This window comes from Frankliniella occidentalis, unplaced genomic scaffold (genome assembly GCF_000697945.3).
Source record: "Frankliniella occidentalis isolate FOCC.00 unplaced genomic scaffold, Focc_3.1 Scaffold28, whole genome shotgun sequence".
NCBI lineage: Eukaryota > Metazoa > Arthropoda > Insecta > Thysanoptera > Thripidae > Frankliniella > Frankliniella occidentalis.
This window is the reverse complement of record NW_026267158.1, coordinates 1,061,080-1,062,400: the sequence shown is the minus strand read 5'-3', so window position 1 is coordinate 1,062,400 and position 1,321 is coordinate 1,061,080. Positions and strand designations below refer to the sequence as shown.

The 1,321-nt window shown below is 45.4% G+C and overlaps 1 protein-coding gene across 1 annotated transcript in view; it reads right to left on the bottom strand.

Annotated features, from left to right (window-relative positions):
• Positions 1 to 982: 982 nt before the first annotated feature.
• Positions 983 to 1,321, bottom strand: part of LOC127749064 (basic proline-rich protein-like) — an 8,403-nt gene continuing 8,064 nt past the window's right edge. Inside the window, exon 5 of the mRNA XM_052265642.1 lies at positions 983 to 999. Within this exon, the coding sequence (XP_052121602.1) occupies positions 983 to 999 (17 nt within the window). The remainder of the gene's footprint in view (positions 1,000 to 1,321) is intronic.

Sequence of the window (1,321 nt, the reverse complement as noted above, 5' to 3'; positions counted from 1 at the left end):
AGGCAATATTTACACACACGCATTACCGACCGCTCCACATAGGTGTATTGGTGTGAATTTTTGCCTAACTTAAATCGCAACACTGGATTCGGCAGTGGAGCGCCGATCGCAACGGAGAACAACGTATCGGACGGAGATCCATAGTGCCGCGCGCGCGGCAACTTGGGGCCGGTCGGGGGAGGCACAAGGCAGCCTGTGTATTCCGCCGTACAACGAAAACCTTACCATCGCGGCTCTATCGTAAACTTAGACTTGGTTTGGGCCTAGCGTGCACATGGCAACACAGAAATTCAAGCAGTTCAAGTTTTTTGTTTTTCTTCAGATTTATTGTTGGGTAAACTACACGTAGTGCAAATGAAACAACAATCAAGCCAAAGCGGCGACGGCAAAATCAAAAGAGGAAAATAAATCACAAAATTCTAAAAAATACAAAGTAAAAGTAATTTAAAAAGAAAAACAGACTACAGAGATTAAAAGGAAACAATTAAAACCTCGACTTTAAATAACTCAGAAATACATGAAATAATTCGGTGTCGGGCTTGACTATTACATTTCATTCCTTTTTCGTTTCATTCCTATTACATTGCATTCCTATTACATTTCATTTCAATTACATTTCATATGGCAACTATTCATGTGCCCGCGAAACACTTTCTTTTAAGGCAGTGAGGCAGGACCAGTAGCTATCGTATGCAAAATATCTGAGCAGTGTATATGACTGCAAAAATGGGCACCATGAGGGAAGCCTTTGCAAATACAGTAGTATGGTAGTCGAGGGGTTATCACTGGTGTTCTCTCATGTGTCTTTTTAGAGAAAACGCCGTGGAGCAAGCTGCCCGAAAAGTCTCACAATTATATGGCTTAGCAGCTCTGTGAGTAAACCCTTTACCACATGCCTGGTACTTTGTACGGATTCTCACTCGTGCGAGTCCTGAGGTGATTCCACAAGTGTGAGAGGAGTTTCGTTCTTTGAATAAATCTTTCACCGCATGTCTGACACTTGAAAGGTAACACAGATGTGTGAATTCTCATGTGCGCGTGGAGGTTGGCACTCTCAGTGAAACCTTTGTCGCAAGTCTTGCATACGTAAGGTTTTCCACCTGTGTGAGTCTTCAGATGTCTGCGATGCGAGAAGCTTTGAGTGAATCCTTTGCCGCAAGTCTGGCACTTGTAAGGTTTCTCACCTGTGTGAGTCCTCGTGTGTGCACGGAGATGGTCACTACGAGGGGGGTGGAGGACTCCCGGATCCTGACCGAGCCAGGGCGACGACGCGGAGAGGAGTGCGTCAAAGGTGAGCGCTCATACGGCGAGGGGTTTGCAG